At 35.8% G+C, this 19,002-nt stretch overlaps 1 protein-coding gene across 1 annotated transcript; it reads left to right on the plus strand.

Moving 5' to 3' along the window:
* The first annotated feature begins 1,501 nt into the window (after window positions 1-1,501).
* LOC309482290 (protein LBH) lies at window positions 1,502-17,161 on the plus strand. The gene is made up of 4 exons (XM_082147622.1): window positions 1,502-1,675; window positions 7,716-7,819; window positions 13,243-13,408; window positions 16,192-17,161. Exons 2-4 carry the CDS (start codon window positions 7,733-7,735, stop codon window positions 16,242-16,244), a joined length of 306 nt encoding a protein of 101 aa, XP_082003748.1. The 5' UTR covers window positions 1,502-1,675; window positions 7,716-7,732; the 3' UTR covers window positions 16,245-17,161.
* The last annotated feature ends 1,841 nt before the right edge of the window (window positions 17,162-19,002 follow it).

Here is a 19,002-nt window from a genome sequence, read left to right on the forward strand (position 1 = left end):
ATGGAAAGCAATGCGCTTCAACAGCAAATAAATTGGTTAATAAAGTGAGATTAAATACATATTTGTGTAATATACTTTTGTACCTTTTAGGTAAAAAGGTAAAAAACATACTTTTGTACCTTTTTTCTGAGAGTGTATGCGTAAAATTCTGAGGATTAAGGCCTTAACCCTTAAACCTAAGTCTTAAACCCAGGCCTAAACCTAGTCCCAGCATGTTTGAGCTGTTTTAACTGAAAGCAACTTGCACTATTATCTTAAAATATGTCTGTGCCATTTTTTGTCTCAAGATGCAAACCAATAATGTTTTTTAAGGCATGTTTATAAAATGCTATAATTGAACTAAAGCTTAATCCTTGGTTAATGTAACCCCTGTCTGTAAAACCAGACCTAAATCTGTTTTTGTGCAAGCAAGATGAGTAAATGCATGCTCACATTTAGTCTAGAATTAATAAGCATCATGTTTACACAGCGCTCATGATTTCTCTCAACATGGGGACAGGAGAGGTCAATAAATGGGAAAACAAAGTAACTTGCATTACTAATTTTAAAAAGTAATGCATTACTTTACTAGTGTCACATATATAGGTGTTTAGGAAATGTATGATGCAGAGGAATAACAGGCAATACTAATAAACAATGGGTAGATACACATGGCAAAAAAATACACTAACACCACTTAACACACGGCAAGAAATTAACAGACCAGGGAGTATATATACACAGAATAAGCAAGGGAACTTAATGATAAACAGGTGAACATAATCAGTAACAAGGAGACAAGACACTCTAAAGACTAAACTGAAAGGGTAAAACATGAAACCAAGACAACAACACAACTAAACAATATGAAACACTGACAACCATTTACTTGAAAAAAGTTATCTGATCAGATACTGTACTTACCCACAACTCTATTTATAATTATATATTGTCGTGACTAAAATGGTGAGGAGAAATGCCTCAGAAATGTTAAGAATAAAAGTACAAATGTTCAAATTATAATATCCAATTATAATAAACTAATAAAATACAACGATTAAGTAAAAATCCAGAAAATACTATCTACAAGAATAAACTATATTTTTTACTTGATCCAGCCCTTAAAACTAATTTTGTTTGTGTATTAACATTGAATAAAAACAATTAGCTCACGTGTATATTTTTAGAACAATTATTTAAATTAGTGAAGTCATGATTTTCAGAGGATAAAATGTGAAAATGTGACCATTTACTTTTAAAAGCACTGCTGGACACGAGGAGAGATTCAATATTTCATAAACCATTATTATATTTAATTATAATTCCTACATAGGCCTAGCTATACATATTTTAACAAGGATTGCAATTAGACCATATCCAACATCTTAATTATGGCAAATGTTTAATAGTAATGTACACACTAAACTCTCTGCATTTTAAAACCACCGTGAATTGACAGAGGTTTCTCTCTCCCGCGCGCGCGTACACACACACAGACACACACACACACGTGCTCTTGTGACTTGGGTGAGTGCGCGTGAAATTACAGTCGCTATATCTCAGTCGCGCGCTCTGAGGTAACAGAAGCAGCGCTTCGGTCTGGGAGATTCTGACTTGAGTGAGTCTAGCACACACATCCACTGGAAAGAACAGTCACGAGCTTTACACGGAGGGACAACACTTCTGAAGGCTACAGGTAAGCACTTTACACATCAGCCGTACAAATGCTGTGCACAATGTGCGCTTGAGCTTGAACTCAGAAACTGTCTGACGAACACTCAAAGGATTCATCAGCATTAAGTGGTCCAGGTTTACTGCACGATATGTGAGATATTTTCGTGTTTTGAGAAAGATGCATTGCCTTGTGCGATTGATCAAATTGATATTTCCTACTATTGAAAGCAAGTGTCTGAGGTTACGCTTACGCAATATTTTAAAGAATGAAACGAAACCCCGCATTTCTTGATTCTTGTACTTCATGTCAGTGCTATTGTCACCAATTGTGTGTTCTAATGAAAAGAACTGTCAAATGTAGGCTACTACTTTTATTTCTATTACCATTATGCATTCAGATTTAGTATGGTATTACCAGCAACTGCTTTAGCATGCCTTCTGATTTTAAAGGGATAGCCTACACTTTATATGTACTGTAGCTATCTAAAAAATCAACATTTTAGGTTCCCTAAATGACCTTTCAGGGAATAGTTCTTAAAATAACCGATTTTTTTTTTATTATTTTTTTTATTTTGTGTGTGAAGAACATTTTAATAATCTAAAGAACCTTTTTAAACTTTAAATAACCTTTTGTGCAATGGAAAGTTTCCATGGTTCTTCCTGGAACCACAGATGCCAATAAAGAACCCTTATTGTTAAGAATGTTCTGTCATCATTCACTCACACTCATGCCATTCTAAACCCGTACTGTATTATTTCTTCCATTTACGGTGTTACGTTACTGATTACACATTACACAAGTATCTCTGAAATCAAATCAGTACCATAATCTTTTTAAATTGCCTTTTTATAGGCTAGCCTTATCTCATACTTTGTTGGATAAAGTGGTCTATCTACAACAGAGAGATCCGGTCTGGATGCTTATTGGTCAATAATTGTCCAGGATATTCAATTCACATTCAATTAAATTCAAATCACATTTATTTGTATATTGATACTTGGATCATTAATTTGTTGCATAACAATGTTCTGTTATGCAAGGGACTATTCTAGTGGAGGAATGGTATTTTGGTTGGTATTATCAGCTGGTCATTTGGAATGATAAATTCAGTCATAAACGGTCAATACAAATAAAAATAATAAAAAGTTTTTTTTTTTGTTATTCATATTTTTTTCAATTTTAAAAGGCACCTGGGCCTTGCTATCGTCACAGGTGGCTGTTGCAAGGAAGCGCACAACAAAGGAGAATTCCAGGAAATAGTCTTTTAATCCAAACACTCGGGAAACTCCGAAAATGCCCACTTCAACATAGACGAGACAGGACCAAGAACTGAACAAAACAGGGAGTACTTATACCAGAAAATAATTAGGGAACCAATGAGTTAATTAACGAGCAACGGGTGAACTGAATGAAAGTGACACAGACTAGAAACTAGGTTAAGGGGCTGTTTACATGACAGTTTTCAACTAAAAACGTAAAAAATGTTATCCGTTTTGGCCGCTCGTTTATACGACAACAACTTTTTGGGTGCCTGAAAACGCAAACTTTTGAAAACGAGTTTCAAAGTGCAATTTTTTTTAAACGGTCTCCGTGTAAACAACAAAACGCGAATTTCTAAAGACGATGACGTCATGCATATGCATATTACGTGTTCAGTCTATAGTTTTTCATCGCCATCTAATGGCCTGGCAGCAGAATACAGCGTTTTTAGTCCTTTTCACGGATCTGTGTGAATGGGGATCGTTTTGTCAATGGCGTCGTCTGTACATGGACAACTCAATGGAAAAACGTATCCGTTTTAAGGATACCGTTGTCGTGTAAACGTACCCTAAGACAGGAAAAACACAATGCAACAAAACCTGACAGCTATATTGTATGGAAGCTTGTTTTTATGTCACAGAATAAAAAATTAAAATTGTGATTTCGCAGTTGTGAGAAATAAAGTCAGAATTAGGAGAAATAAATTCAGAATTGTGAGATATATGTCAGAGTTTTTCATTTTTATTTTAAAAACAAGCTTTAATAAATAGTGTATAACAACGTGCCTTTAGTCGTAACTCTCAGTATGGCAAGATCTCTCTTACCTTAATAGTTAATTCTGTGTTTTCACTTGCAAGAATAAGCTTGTACTACTTTGATAAAAATACAAAAATGACTAAGTGAATAGTGACCGAGGGTCTTCTTTAGTGTTGCAGAGAAGAAATTAAAGCTATATGGGTTTGGAAAAACATGAGTAAATGATGTCAGAATTTTGTAATGTGCTCAACGGTCAATTATGTTAAAGCTAGTGTGATATTTTACATGTTTAATTCATGTGTGAGTGGTTTGTGATGGTAACGAGAGTTTTGCAATTGATCCAAGCTGACTGCAGTTCAGTATCGGTCATTTGCCTAGATTTGAGTACGATTTTCCATGTCACCAGGAAGGGGGTGAGGTCTGTCTCTGCACCCAGTCATGTTAAATTATTCAGATGCCATCTCTATTTTTCACAGAAACGCAGAGCGACGCACAGCGAGACACCTTTAATTGGTAGAAAAGTCACCGTGCACTTTTTTTTGGAGCATGGGGTTTTCTTTAAAACAACGGAAACTCAATAGTGCAATGACCCACAATAACACCTGCACCCATCCGAAAATATTTTGATGATCATATGAAGTCTTTGTGCGGCCGCCCACAAAGCCAGTCTTCTACAGTGCTTTGTCTCACTATAAATGGCACCAAGCACACGCACAGCCCTTTGATCCCTTAACTCAAGTCCCTTTTGTCTTTGCCGTTCACATTCACCAATGAAAAAGCCTGTATGCTAACAAGGGTCAGGGGAGCGAGCAGTATTTGTGCTGGTCACCATTAACATAATAGCAGCATGAATAATCAGTCCATTTTCAACCAACATTAAAGGCAGAGAACATAAACAGCTTAGTTTCTTTTTCTGTCTGCCACCCAGCATCTGTGTGGTGCTAATTAATCTGAATGGTGCTTTTAGTTTATTTAAATATTTTTGGATGATTTATTTGCCATGGTCACTCTTTGAACTGCTATGATTTCATAGCAGTGTGTAAGATTGTAGCTTGAGGGTCTGTTTTATCAGGCATATTGGTGCCGTTCTTTGGTCCAAACAGTTTATTTCTTCATCGTTTCATTTTCACTGTCCTTTAATCCTTTTTCTTTTATGGTACTGCTCATTGCTGCTTTCTTTTATCTCTTCACCCTCACTTTTTCCACAGCATCCCTTGTCCTTTGATTCAGTTGAGTCACCCAGTTCCCAAATGGAATCAAGGGTAAACTAAAATGATAATGAATGACAGTATAATAACCCTCTCTAGTCTCTATTGAGGTTTCTCAGATAAAACAAAAATATCTTTAAAGTGGCTGATCTGTAGTAAATGACTCTTTTATTTCACCTGTCAACCGTGTGGCTTTAGAGCATGGATGTTTCTCAATACATCAAAGCATGTGAAGTAACATTGTGGTCTCTTCACAGCCTTATCTCAGATCAGCTAAGCCTGGATACTGGTTTTATCCATGCAAATGATGAGGTGATAGTATGTGTGTCATCAGATTAAAAAAGCAGGGTTTTTTTGGGACGATGAACGTGCAATATAGTGAACGAGCAACATTGAATACATGCACATCTTTAAAGCAGTATAATAATAAAATATTACAGTATAATAAGCAAAGGTTTACATGACAGAATAAATTGTTCAAACACTATGAGAGTAAACTACAACGAACTAACGAATAAAACCCCATTCTTTAGCAAACAAATACCATGTGTTGATTGTGCTAATGCATGTTTTCATGGTAAATGTCCATATTAGTCACCCTGCCTTCGTCATTCACACAGGACGGTGTGCACATGTGCCATGCGGAGGGCTGAGGACCACCAGCTGCTCCACATTACATCAGACCATCAAATCGTGTGGCAGACTTATGCAAGCCAACTGTACTCATGTGTAAATATGACCAGTCTGTCCTGTATATTATCTAATCAGTATCTCACGAGCAATACTGTCATAATAATTCTTAATAAATAACTCAGTACCTTGTATTTTAGATGCAATATGAATGCTCCGCTACAACAAAATGTTTCCAAACGAGGCCATAACAGAGTTTTTGCTTGTTTTTGAGCAACACCCAGTGATGTTTTGCTCCTGAATGAATCGAGTGAATGATTCAATTAATTTTTTTGTTCATAAAGACAGCCAGTTGCATTGTTCCTGATTGAATCAGCGTTTTTGAATGAATCATTTGAGTGAATAATAAATTACGTACATTACGTACAGTCACTTGTCGCCATACACTGGTGTAAGAGTGTCTGTCAGACCACAGTCTGTCTGGAACCAGTGTTGCTATTCTTAAAAATAAAATAAATATGAGATGAAAACTTAGAGTAAAAAAACAAACAAAAATTATAAATGTTGCCTTATAGCAACTAGCTGAAATAAAATAAGTTTAAAGTTGAGGACTAAATTTTAAATAAATTGAAAATAAAATTGAAAATATAAATTAATTCAAAATATTAATAATTAATATAATAGTATATAAAAATAGCACTGTCCAGAACACTGCTCTACCAATCAGATACACATAACCTAATAATAGTAGATAACCTAAAGATTTACTTTATGTGGTTACATTATTAACATGGATTTACTGAAGTTAAAGATATATATATATATATATAATGTCTGAACCAACCTGACTACTTTAGGTTACATTAAACAAAAGTAATTTTATATAGTCAGGGCTCGAATTTCGGCGCGGGATTGTGGGTATTGCGCATCATTTTAATCATTCCCGCAGGTCTCCCATTTATAATGCGGGAAATTCCCGCAAACATTAATTCACTTTAGCATATAGGTTGTATTATTAAATTAATCCACACAGATTATAAAAATCAAATCTTATGCAAAAATTATGTCAATTTCGGTCTTGGTGAGTATCCTCTAAACACAGTCGGTTATGTCTCAAATAAGCATAAAAAGCACGTGACCGTATAATGAAACAGGATCCGTGCACTAGCTCTTAAAGGGACAGCAGCCATATGTGTCTGTCATTAATTTGGTTGTCAAAACAACAAAACATAGCTTTCATTTTAAGGAATCAGGATTAATAGCCTATGTATTTAATTTAGTCAGGACTAAAATACTACCCAGTGTTATTTTACATTTGATTACTTTATTCAGTCCATGTAGTATTTCTGAATACTAGTGTTAGACCTAAGCAAAAACTTTTCTCTTTATTTCTCTTTATTGGTATCTTTATTCTATTGTATTTATTTGTGCTATTTTTTTTTTCAATTTAATTCAAAGATTGAAATCAAGCTTCCTTGAGTTGTGTAAATTCTTAAGAACAAAATTACCCCATTGTAAAAATGCAATGAGTGAGCATACATTTAGGCGAGATAAAGTAAAAAAAAAAAAAAAGTCTAACCTCCCCCCTCAAATCCCCCCCCCCCCCCCCCATTTTCCAAAATGAAATTCAGGCCCTGATAGTATAACTGCCAATTAACGTTTTACAGAGTAAGTTTTGAAAAGTGATGTTTATGATGTTCACCTCAAGAATAAAAAAAAGTATTGGTTCTTTTAATTTTAAACAAAGCTGCCGATCAGAGATTTTGGGACCAAAATTTAATAATTTCATATAGCCCACTTCTCACAATTGGATGCTCAGCACCATTCAATTTGTATCTCCTAGATGAGTTTTGCATTTAGAATGAATCGGAGAACAGCCTTGATATTATTTCTACCCACTGAATGTATCCTTGCTCTTGAATTTAATTGATGAGCGTGAAAGTAATTTCCTTCGAAAATGGTGGAAGAGTTGATTTGAATAACAAACTATGTACAGACTTGCTCTGCATAAAATCATGGTATAGGTGCACATGGATTGGCTGGATGGTTTTGGCAAGATCTTTTCATAGATGAGAAAAAAACCCCAGCTGTGGTTATTGCAGGTGGCTCATCAGAATCAGTCTCTCACTCATTCACAGGCAAATGAGTGGACCGAGCGACGCTGTGCCTATGAGATTCTAAATGTGCTTCCTCCTGACTTGTTGTAGGTGTCTCACTGGGCAGTATGACGGATGTGATGAACAGCTGTGACTCTGCGGTAGGAGACTACAATGTGAGCGGTGCATCTGAGGAACAGAACATCTCTTTACAGGTGGGCTTTCACTCCTTTGGATCTCCCTTGAGATTCATATAAATTATTTTATTCAAGTCAGAGGCTAAAAAACTGCAATTTGCGATAGCGGTAGTACATTAAATTGCTATTTGCCAAAGAAAAAAGAAAGAAAAAGGAAGTGGATGGACATGAAATATTGATCAGTGTTGGGGTTAACAAATTACAAGTAATGCGAGTTACATAATCAGATTACATATTCAAGTAATTGGTTATTAGTTACTTTTTCAAATTAGAATGCAAGTTACTTTTTCCCATTTATTGACTGACATCTCTCCTGTCCCCATGTTGAGAGAAATTGGATGCAGAGGTGTTGTGTGCGCTGTGTAAACCTGATGGTTATTGTAGTTCTCGACCAGTGGTTTCCAAACTGGAGTACGCATATCCCTGGGGTAGGCTACGTGAGGTGACAGAGGGGGAATGCGATCAAAATGCTGAATTTCGCAGTTAAAATAACATTTAAAACCAAGTATGTATTTCCAACAGGCAAAATGCCGTAAAAGGTCAAATACATGACATCCAATCAAATTACCTCATCTTTCGCAGTCAAAACTGACTGCATCCACACAAGCAGCGTGCATATGATATAAAGACACATACCCTGTGTGAGTTCTTGATTGGTAATATATTATAAGAGCAAGAATGAACATTTTCCCAAATATCCATAATTGCACATTTGACATAGATTTTATACAAAAGTTCAACAAACAAAAGGGTAATATTAAGTGATGTTTTAACTGTATCGTTGTCAGTATTGTTTGCTCTATTATGCAGCGAAATAATAGTTTCAACAAAAGCCACAGAAGAACTGCAACACACACCAGTGTTTTGTGAACAAATCTGTGTCTTTGAACGAATCGTGAGAGTCAATGATTCAATGACCCATTCATAAATATAGCCACTTGCTCGCTCGCTTCCTTACTAAATGAATTAATTAATAACTCACTCACTCACTCACTCACTCACTCACTCACTCACTCACTCACTCACTCACTCCTTAAGACAGTGACTTACTGCCACCTACATGCGGTTTTAGTTTAATATTCAAAAGTATTACTTAGTTTTTACCATCATTGCATATATCTCTATTGAACATCTTTTATTTAAAACATTATTTATTTATAAAGGTATTTATAAAGGTAAAAAAATCCACTGGAAAATCAGTCGAAGTCGAAGAAAGGGGGTATGCAAAAGGATGTTAAATGCCTCGGGTAAGCCACTATAAAGAGTTTGGAAACCACCGTTAAACGTGAGAAGGCATTTATTGAAATGCAAACTCAGAATATTATGCAAACATGCAATAATTAAATATTTTAAATATCACAGGTATACTTTATGTATTTAATCTCACTTTATTAACCAATGTCTTTGCTGCTGACCTTTGATAATCCGATTCAACCATATGAAGAAGCAAAATTACTTTAAAGATCACATTTGTGTTTCATTTTTTTATTGCTGAAATAATAGTGTTCTTTCTTCTCCTGCGTCCTATTCTTCTGCAATCCAGAATGGCAGTAGAGCTGAAAAGTTTATTTGAGCTGCGCCCTCTGATGTACAGACTTGAATTTGCACTTCCTTCAGCCAGAGGTTTATTCATTTCACTTTTGGTGTAAAGTGCTACCCTGGAAATCCAGAGTTCTCGCGAGAGCACAATTTGAATTTGCTCAGCGAGTTGCTCTGGCATTGAGTAATGATGCTCATTAACTATGCCCTTGTAGCCGAGCTGCACCAATCACATCGGTGTATCTGATATAGGCGGGCCAGAAGCGAGCTAATCGGATGACGACAGCACTAGTGATAGCGCAGTCACGACAGTGATTGTTCGTAGTGTTATCCAATAGGGGTTATGCGCAACATACTTCCGGGTTCTACAAAACAGATATAACTACTTCCGGTCGTCAGCTACTGAGGTAAACACAATGTAGGAATGGCGACCTTTTATAGCCGGTGTTTACAGGAGCTACCCATTCTATCCATTTCAGATGTACATCGTATTGCCAAACGGATTTCCAGACCCCCGAGTACTCCATTAGATAAAGGATTTAAGTTTTACGCCTCCTCATTTATTCATGATTATGAAGGTATGTAAGTTAGTATGTAGCTTTTGCTAATGGCACCCGATGTAGAGTTAGCTAACTATCAGTAAGTTAGTTTAGACTTGTATGCTATGATAGTAGTTTAACCTTTTATATTTGCTTGCAGACGATTAAAACAATCAAATGAAGACTGCATTTAATTTTTTTTATAAAAATGTTTTTCTGATACTTAAGCATTCGTGACATTTTAATTAAAACAGAAATAAGAATTGTTTTCTAAAAAAGCGAAAAATAAGTTACCTCAGAGATAACCTACTGCTGCAGATGCGTACGGTAGTGCAAACCGGAAATGCTTATACCTGTTTTCCGGTTCGAACGTTGGGCGTTCCGCATAAACCCTATTGCGTGCAGTGAGATTTTCAAATGCATGCTTGGTACCATACCTTGGATTTTCATTACTCGATGCCAGACCCTTAATCTTTCGGATTTGGGTCTGGATTTCCAGGCTAGTAAAATGCCCCCCCCCCCAAAAAAATGTAAAATAAAATAAAATATATATATATATATATATATTACTTTATTTATTTTTTTAATAGTTTTTTTTTATAAAAACAAACAAGTAAGCTCAGCCCAGGTATATATATATATATATATATATATATAATTTTTTTTATTTTATTTTATTTATTTTTTTATAAAAACAAACAAGTAAGCTCAGCCCAGGTGAGAAAAGAAACGCAAAAGTAATGTAATACATTACTTTAAAAAGTAACTTATAAAAAATGATGCAATTAGTTACCTTTTAGGGAGTAATGCAATATTGTAACTCATTACTTTTAAAAATGGCTTTCCCCAATACTGTATTTGGGTTATTTTAAATAAATAAATAAATTATCTTTCATGTATATTAGCTTAGTGTTCTGCTAAGAAATATAGTTAAATAAATATAGAAACTTGGTCTAGCAATTTAAGACATTTTTAATATAATCTGCAATTTAATTTATTCTGCAATCCATTTGACTGTTTTATGGACTTGTTTGCTAAAAAAATTTCAACGAAACACATTTTCAGTTCAGCAGAGACTATTTACACTAAGTGCAAATAGCAATAGATGCAATAGCTTTTGCAAACAAGGGCTATTTGCATAGTGCAAACAGACACTACTTTTATGTTCTCTCTCATACAGCTCTTTAAATCTCTTAGTGATGTTTTTTAGCTTTAACTGGGGACTCCAAAGTTCTCTAGACATCTACCAGAAGGTTTACGTTCTCCATAAATATAATACTGAAGTATTGAATGCTGAAAATATACAGTTAAAGCCTGTTTACACCAAGAACGATAACTAAAACAATAACTGTAAAGGCGGTAAAGGTCACACAACACTTTTCATGCCATTGACTTCCATTCTTTCAAATGCGAATGAAAAATAGGCTCATGCGTAAGTTGAAAATGCGTGACCAATAGAATAATGATACGTCATGGCATGGCCTCTTAGATTAATTAAAGGAATGCATTGTAAAAGCTGTGGTGTGGACGTTACTATTCTCATAGAATTAGAACGGTTATTGAAACTACACTTTTAAAAAAGGTTCCAAAAAAAGGTTTTCGCAGTGATGCCATAAAAGAACCATTTTGGGTTCCCCAAAGAATCGTTTAGTTAATAGTTCTTAAAAGAACCATTTTTTCCCCTATAGTGTAAAAAAACATTCTAATAATCTAAAGAACCTTTTGTGCAATGGAAAGTTTCCATGGGTGTTAAAGGTACTTCATGGAACCATTAATGCCAATAAAGAATCTTGATTTTAGTTGTGGACTGGCCATTAAGCAGCATTTTACAGAAATATTTGAGCTTTAAATACCATGATTGTCAAATCAAAATCCAGTATTCCACAGAGCCAGGTAAATAATAGGTTATATTTTAAGTCATAGTCACGCAGACATACATGCTGAGTGTTTGTCTAGCTCCTGGATAGATGACGGGTCTCCGTGGATCTATTTTGAGCTCCATCATTTCAGCCTGATTGAAGTCCCTTTTATTTTGCTCACATCGCTACGAAAAGCCAATCGGATGCATGCTCGTTCATACAGCCTGATGCTGGATGAATTCAGATTCCTCTCAGACACTCAAGAGAGACTCAAAAGGTCACCAATCTTTTCAGGAAACGATCATCATTACCCGTTCTTTACCACAGGATAAGCAGTGGCATTATATGCTAGCTGAATGAACCCTGTCTGAATCTGTCATTCACTCTGTCATGTAAGCTCTTTCTGTGCTGTGTAAACCAACATGCCGGTGCACACCCTTTTCCACAGTTGGTACAGATGCTTTTAGTCTTAATACCCGACATGTTGCAAACACACAGATACACACTCAAGATGCTCTTGTTCACACTTCACTGCATCTACACAACATGAGTCACATCCTGCATACTCTCATGAACTCTAAACAAGGCTGCTATATAGCAATATAACTCACACAAGGCATGAGGTGAATGCCAAACACCTCATTAATAGAAATTTTTGTTGAAACTGCTGGGGGGAATCTTTTGTAACCATATATTTACTAATATTATAAGTGATTGTCCACTAAAACCAGATTTCATTCTCCTCCTGCTTATAATGGGAATACACTGAAAACTTCAAGTAGGCATTAGTACTGAATGCTTTCAAGGATAAATGCTATTTCTAAGCATACATAAAACACAATAAATTTACTTAAAGTTTAGATAATATCATGAATTATTTAATTTAGTAACACTTTATTTCGATGGCCCACTTTAGATATTCTGCTAACTATAAGTAACTTTGCAACTACATGTCCACTAACTCTCATTGGAGCTTTAGTAGACTGTTAGGGTTAGGTCTTTGGGTTCCGGTATGTATAAGTTGACATGTTATGTTACTTCTAGTCAATAGAATGTCTGTTGGATATGGTGTTATTTTAATGACAAATATCAAGAGAGCATTATTGTAACACACGATTCTCTTTGCTCGCATGCAAATATCCTTCTCTCTTGCACATAACTGGACGCACTCTCACAAATATACAGTGCTCTCTTCCCTTCTGGATTAAACATTAGTGGACTATCGAAATAAAGCGTAACATTTGTTTTTTCTTAAACTCATTTTAACACAATTTTTTTTTCTTTTAAGCACAAATTTTAATTTTGTAAAGTTTATGCTAAAGTTAGAACTACTGCTTCCATCTGGATGGTTTAGAGAGGTCCCTAGATCTTGAATACAAGAGGTAAATGTGAAATTGTGCTGTTTCATGAGAACTGTCAGGTCATTTTGAGGGCTTTTTCTGACTTTAAAATACATTTTAACACACTGTCATGTAATGTGGCTTCTTATGACCCAATGATATAGATCTTCCCAGACTCCCATGAAAGGTTTCCCAAGCTTTCCAAACGCTTGCCGTCCATCGTGGTTGAGCCCACTGAGAGCGGGGAAGTAGAGAGCGGGGAACTCCGCTGGCCACCTGATGATCTGAGCCCTACAGAAGACCCTAGAGACAAACAGGCCCAGGCTGCAAGTAAGCTCATATAAAGCATGAAAAGAACATTTATTAAGTTTACTTTTGCAACTTTGTTCTCTTAATACTGCAATTTAATATCATATTTTGTTTTCTATCTTTATATTTAGCAATCTCAATTTCTTTTCAATATTTTCTTTATTTTAAAAACTTTGGCTTATTGTCTTAAAAGGCCTATTATTCTCGAAACTTTATTCATGTAATGTTGATCTTAGATTTTTATTTTATTTTAACCCTTAAATGCATGAATGTTTTGCCAATCATTATTACATATTCGGGGTTTTAGTGACCTGGATCTAAATCTAACATGGACGGATCTCTACCTGTCGCAATAACATAAAACTCTCCTGATATTAGAGTAACAATTACAGAAGAATAAATAAAGCATATTTTGTTACCTTTTGGAGCTTGGACGGGTTCAGTTTGAGCAGATGTTTTATACCATAAACACTGTCCTCATCAGAGCTCATTTCCCAGTACATTCAGCATCTGACTCAAATTTGCGATCTCAAACATATTCAAAAATCATCATTTTCAACATCTTCAAAATATTATTATTTTTTGATTGCGGACAGCTTCTACACCAGATCCACCATCACGTGAAAGTGACACTAATATTTTATTGCATTCAGTACTTGCTTTGCTGTAAATCGCTGAGCCATTTCAAGTTTTGCTGATGATCCTTCCTATTATTTTGTTTTCTGCCTGCGGTAACTACAAGCGAAACATCACTTGATCATTGTGTATCAGACATTGCCACCTTGTGGAATAAAGGTGATTTGATTTGATATTGGCGTGCAGAAAACGTCATTATACTGTATGTATACTCTACCGTCCAAAAGTTTGGGGTTGGTAAGATTTGTTGATGCTTTTAAAAGAAGTCTCTTTATGTCCACCATGGCTGCATTTGTTTGATTAAAAATAGAATAAAAATATTGTGAAATATTTTCAAATAAAATTATTAAAATAAATTCCTGTGCTGGCAGAGCTTAATTTTTAGCATAATTACTCCAGTCTTGAGTGTCTCATGATCCTTCAGCAATAGGGTTGGGTATTGGTTGGGTTTTATCCGATACCAGTACCTACTCGGTATTTTTCAAACGGTTCCGGTGCTTAAACGGTTCTTAAACCGGTACTTAAGAAAACGAAACTGCACACACTTTATCAAAAAAATAATATCTGTGTGTGTTTTCTGAAAAAGATTTTCTGATTTCTGATTAAATTAAAAATTGTGCTGATGTAGCCGAAAACACTTAAGTTAAGATAAAAATGTTGTCTTCTAATATTATTTATATATATTATATATATATTATATATCAATTATATTACATATTATATATTATAGACTTTTACAAAACAGAGAAATATCTGACACTGAGCAGAAATATTTAACACACATAGTATAGCCTCATATAAATATACTTGATATACTTCATACTTGATATGCAAGATTTGCAGTTGGCATTAAAATACTAGACTTACCCGAAGAGGAACACTGCAGCTGAACTTGAACTTTAGTCAAGAATGTCAGAGGTTTTGGGTTCTAATCCGCATTCGTAGTTTTTTTAAACCGATAATGCTCATCAGTGGTTGTATATCAAGCAGGGACACTTTGTGTGCATTATATGTTGTGATTTCACCAGAACGAATAGATATGAGGCGCCGTCTAGGGCTTAAATCGAACTTCATTCACGCACACATAAAACGCTTGCATACACATATACTAAGTAGTCACACATACATGTAGCAGTATACTGCTGAATGCTCCAACTATATGAAATGCACAACGTCACATCTAAAGTCGCTCACGCACACACACACACAAACCGCGCACATACTCATCTGAGACGCGAGCACACACACACACACACACACACACACACACACACACACACACACACACACACAAACTCGCGCACATACTCACACACACACACACACACAAACTCGCGCACATACTCATCTGAGACGCGAGCACGCACACACAAACTCTCCAAGCACATACTCTTATATAGACGGCGCCTCATAAATAGATCGATCTTGTATTGAAGCGCGCGTCCGAGACGAGTGCGGTGTGCGCGAGCCACAAGAGAAAAGAATTTTCAGCGCTAGATCGTCTCTTATTTAACAAACGAACGAAATGAATGCTCTGCTGGTTAACTGGAGATGTTTTGTTATTGGATCATTCGTGCCGCAAGATGTTTTATAGGGGGCGGTGAAAAAAGTCAGGCACCGAAATCAGGCACCGAAAGTTTCGTTCTTATTCGGTCTGGTTACTACCGTTTACGTCTGAACCGGTTCCCCATTGGAACCGGGTTTCGGTACCCAACCCTATTCAGCAATCATTGTAATATGTTGATTTGATGCTCAAGAAACATTTCTGATTATTATCATCAATGTTGAAAACAGTTTTTGCTTAATATTTTTGTGGAAACTGTGATACTTTTTCTTTCAGAATTTTTTGATGACTGAAGTTCAGAAGAACAGCATTTATTTGAAGTATTTATATAAATATAAATGTATTTACACTTTTGATCAATTTAATGTCTTGGCTGAATAAAAGTATCAATTTCTTCAATAAAAATCTTACTGACCCCAAACATTTAAAGAGCAGTCCAAGTTAAACTTTTTTTTTTTAAATTACATTTCAATTGCAGTTTGACACATTTTGAAATGCAAAAATGTGGGAATTGGATATTGCTCATAAAGTGTTTCACCCTGTTGCAGCTTCAGATACGAATGCATTTGCAGGGATGTTTGAGTATATTGTGTTTGTATTTCAGGTGACAAGCTCACAGAAGACAGCAAAGAGGTCGGACCGGGGACGGAAATCTAAGAGGCGATGGTTGGCACTACTCCAGCCAATCACTGTGAATGTCTTCATTACGGACAGGAGTGAATGGGAGACTCCACCAGTTAGGTCTGCCTATCATCCACACTAGAGCCGCCCACCTGTTGACCTCCACTCCACAAGGTGGAGCCGAGGCCTGAGAGACTTCTTAACTGAACTAGCTCATGTGCCAAACTCTAGTGGTAGTCAGCTGCAGCGATTGAGTTTTAAATGATCTCCAATAACAACACCATGATACCCGTTAGAAGTCACCTACCCTGTATCCCTGCTAAATTATAGATTAGCATTCATTTATGTATTTATTTGCTTTGGACCAAAGTCTTTCATTCCTTCCTATACAAAGGATCTTATTTGATGTACTATATCAGCATACTTTAAGTGAAAATGAATTTCAAATAATATATAAATGAACTAGAGTGCATAATGGCTAGATTTTAAACCCTACACAATGTGCAGTAGATCTCAGTGTGTTTACACATACACACAATATAATAGGGTTTCCTTTTTAACACGCTTTCCAGATATACATATTTGCACATATTCTTTGCCATTCTCTGCTGCTTATTTACAAGTGTTCGTCAGAGCTGCTGTAAATGTAGCTTTCTTTGCCTTAGACATTTATTTGTACTTACACTGCAAGTACGTCATAATTTAAATGGCATTACTGTTTGTATGTATATGTTTGGTCCCTCGTTATTTTTCCCATTATATGTATCTGTTACTTTCCTTAGGCGAAACTCTTTGGTGCTTCAGAGTCTGTTCATCACTGTATTCTATTACAAATCTAATGCTCTTCTTTTGATGTTTGAGTATTGGTCATAAAATATAAATAATCTGTCTGGGAATGGGAATGAATGCAGCACAGTATCACTTAATTTGAGCATTAAAGGCAGTTATTTCTACATCTGTGCTCTGTTGATTCATTAAATGAACATATGTAGGATCCAGCCTTGACACAACACTGATTTATTGTGGGTGGATGTCAAGCACTAGCCAAAGGCTCATTCAGTTGAATGCTGTGTTGACATAAGAACTCGACAGCATCCACAGCTCTGAGCAGTCTGCTAGAGCCCCCTTGTCTTTCATCTCATTCCTCCTAAATATTTTTTGATTAACTGTTGTAACATTTTTAAATCTGTTATAATGTGATCGTTCTGTTTGCAGAAAACAGCGTATGCGGTAAGCAATCTGATTTTAGGAATGCCGTTAAAAAACTTTTTTTAAACTTTCAAACAAGGCTACATTTCAAAGTTCATCTTGACAAACTTTCCTATTGGGGTCATTTGAGTACACTAAAAAGAGCAGGCAGGATCAGAAAGGATCACAAGCTGAGGCTCGAAGGCTCCTATCAATGTGGAAGTGCGCTATTTCCTGTGAATGTGCGTGACTTCCGATTCATTAGCTGCTATAGGCAAATAACTAAGAATAACAAAATGCAGCGAATGGCAAAACTATTCACGCTACAACCCAGTGTGTTTGTGACTATAATAATAAATGAAAATAATGCGATAACAAATACAACAAATTGCAACAACAAGCAGCACAATGGACTGTTTTTGTACGACTAAAATGACTGGAAGTGCCTGCCACAGGAAACCTTGCACATTCAAGTAAAAAATGTCCACATGCTTTTACCTTAAAAATAACCTTTTTGACTCCAAGGCCCCCCATTGTTCACATCAATATTTTTATTTTTTTTTCAGTTGAGATGCATTTTTAGTTGGACCCTTATTCACTTTGATTCCCTCATTCACTTTTCTCTAAATTACCAATTCATTGAATGAGAGAATGAAAATGAGTCAGCGAATTTGGACACTGAGCACGACCAAAGTGCTGGGTACGACATCTTTTGGTGACACGCTGGAGTTTAATTAACACATCGATCACAGTGCATAGGTATTCTTTAGCGGCTAGCTGTTAAGTGTACATCGGTTGTACACTTGTTAATGAGGTGCAAGATTGAATGAGTGCACTCTATAGTATCCATAAAGTTATAAATGTCTGTGCCTCAAATATTACATTATATAAGGGTATAGTGAATGTCAGTTGGGTCCAAAATAAAATTGTACCCCATTGACATTTAATGGAGAGAGATAGATAGAGTCTTTTTATATTCCATAGAAGAAAAAAGTCATACAAATTTGGAAGGACATGTTCACACCAATGAAAACTAAAACAATAACTATATTGTCCACACCAATACACAACATCGTTCTGTTCAGTATTAGCACACTGCAGTTATGTAGTCTGCAGCTTTAAATGCTCAAACTCTTTAAAGCAGGATGGATTCTGATTGGCTGTTAATGTTTTTATTTTATTTATCAGCTGGAAAAATTTTTTTAGTGATAGTGAAGCATCTTTTGCAGCGATTTTTGTGTGAGCATATCACACCCCTGACCACTCGGTGAGTTTCACGTCTTTGTAAACGAAAGTTTAATGCGTTTTAGGAAGGATTGTTCCAGTGCACCTATGTAGCCATTGTGGAGGTGAGGTGGGGAGGTGAGGTGGGGAGGTGGGGGGCTTAACCGTTCTATTTCATCAGAAACGATCTGAAAACAGGGTTTTAAGTGTGAAATGTCATTTAAAGGGATGGTTCGGAGTAAAATCAACCTAGGGTCATTTGACCTCGAGCCTTTATTTTTGGATGAACTGTCCCTTTAAAATGGAGTACTGTACAGTGATCTGTTTAAAATACATTTTTCTCTATTCAAAGATTGGCTCATTCATTTCACAGAATGCACAA

This window comes from Leuciscus leuciscus, assembly GCF_965113295.1.
Source record: "Leuciscus leuciscus genome assembly, chromosome: 19".
Classification (NCBI taxonomy): domain Eukaryota; kingdom Metazoa; phylum Chordata; class Actinopteri; order Cypriniformes; family Leuciscidae; genus Leuciscus; species Leuciscus leuciscus.

Excerpts from the sequence above, each read along its gene's own strand:
- LOC309482290 (XM_082147622.1), top strand. The coding sequence starts at position 7,733 with ATGACGGATGTGATGAACAGCTGTGACTCTGCGGTAGGAGACTACAAT. Across the intron at positions 7,820-13,242 it reads AACAGAACATCTCTTTACAG|ATCTTCCCAGACTCCCATGA; the intron begins GTGGGCTTTCAC and ends CCAATGATATAG. Across the intron at positions 13,409-16,191 it reads CAAACAGGCCCAGGCTGCAA|GTGACAAGCTCACAGAAGAC; the intron begins GTAAGCTCATAT and ends TTTGTATTTCAG.